This window comes from Temnothorax curvispinosus, unplaced genomic scaffold (genome assembly GCF_003070985.1).
Source record: "Temnothorax curvispinosus isolate PA1 unplaced genomic scaffold, ASM307098v1 QBEX01012207.1, whole genome shotgun sequence".
NCBI classification, from domain to species: domain Eukaryota; kingdom Metazoa; phylum Arthropoda; class Insecta; order Hymenoptera; family Formicidae; genus Temnothorax; species Temnothorax curvispinosus.
The window spans coordinates 1-1,408 of NW_020221987.1; the positions used below are offsets into that span (position 1 = coordinate 1).

The 1,408-nt window shown below is 52.9% G+C and overlaps 1 protein-coding gene across 1 annotated transcript; it reads left to right on the top strand.

Moving 5' to 3' along the window:
- Positions 1 to 109: 109 nt before the first annotated feature.
- On the top strand, positions 110 to 795 carry LOC112462296 (the record flags this gene model as incomplete). Its single annotated transcript, XM_025027997.1, has 1 exon — positions 110 to 795. A coding segment is annotated over one exon (686 nt), but the record flags the coding sequence as incomplete, so codon positions are not given.
- Positions 796 to 1,408: the final 613 nt, after the last annotated feature.

The window sequence follows — 1,408 nt, forward strand, 5'->3', positions numbered from 1 at the left end:
CCTTTGAATATTCTTTTGGGTTTCTGCGAGGACTACAGACGCGTTGTGATAAACGCGCGACACGAGCTTATCCTGATACGCTCTCGTAGCGACCACAACTGCGTTGTAGATCCGAAGAAGACCGTGCCGAGAGATCCGGCCAAGGATCCTAAAATTACGTTGTTGAAAGTGCAATGGCGTATGCCTCACGTGGCGCTGAACGACGTGACTAAATTATCGCTGTTGCGAACGTTGGAGAGCGGACGATTTCTGAGCGCGGGCTTTTGCTCTTGGGATCTGTACGAATTTCCCCTGCTGCAGAGCACGACCAAGCATTCGTGGGCCGTGAAGGCCGCGCCGCAATTGGAGAAGCCGCGATACGTCATATTCGCGCTGCAGACCGGACGGCGAAACGAATTCGCGGGCGACGCCTCGAGGTTCGATCATTGCGCGCTCGCCAACGTGAAATTGTATCTCAACTCGGAATTCTATCCCTACGACGACGTGAATGTGGATTTCGAGAGCGACAAGTTCGCCGTGCTGTACGAGATGTACGCGAAATTTCGAGGAGCGTATTACGGGAACGGTCGCGACGACGCGCTCTTTTCCCCGCGCGAATTCGCGCGGGTAGCTCCGCTCGCGGTGATCGATTGTTCCCGTCAAAACGAATCGGTGAAAAGCGCCACCGTGGACGTGCGCATCGAGTTCGAAAACAAGGAAAACGTTCCGCCGAAAACCACAGCTTTTTGTCTCATCGTTCACGATCGAGTCATCGAGTACAGTCCGCTGACCAACGTGGTGCGCAAAATTATCTAACGGAAATTGAAGTTGTGGAAATACCTTATTCGAGAAACTGAAAATGCGATTGCGAGAATACCTCATCTGGGAAACGGACAAATATGGTTATGAGGTTATTTTTATCCCGGAAACGAGGAGTATATAAATTCGAGGGTTGCTTCCATCGTTTCTCAGTCTGTTCGAAACAACCAACTTGAAACGAACGTCTGTTCTTTACTTTTTTTCCAACGCGCGGCGACGCAATGGCGATAGCGGCAACGACGACGACGATCTTCGTCGACCTGCAAGGATTTACGGTGGGCGACAGATTCGTCGTGAAGGAGGTGGCCGTGTTGCAAAGCGAGACACGCGTGCTCGCGCATCACGTGTTTCACGCACCGATGAGTTGGAATCTGTTGACGAGCTCCGAGAAAGCGAGAGCCAGTTGGTTGATAGCAAACCATCACAACCTTTGTTGGGAGGACGGCGACACGGACTATCGCCAGGCGAAGACGATCATTCGACGCGCGGTGCGCGACAACCTGGACAAGTTGCGTGAGACGGAGGAAACGCCCGACGCGCGAATCTACGTGAAAGGTCTCGAGAAGAAGAAATGGCTGCAGGAGATTCTCGGCGACGTCGACGCGACGAT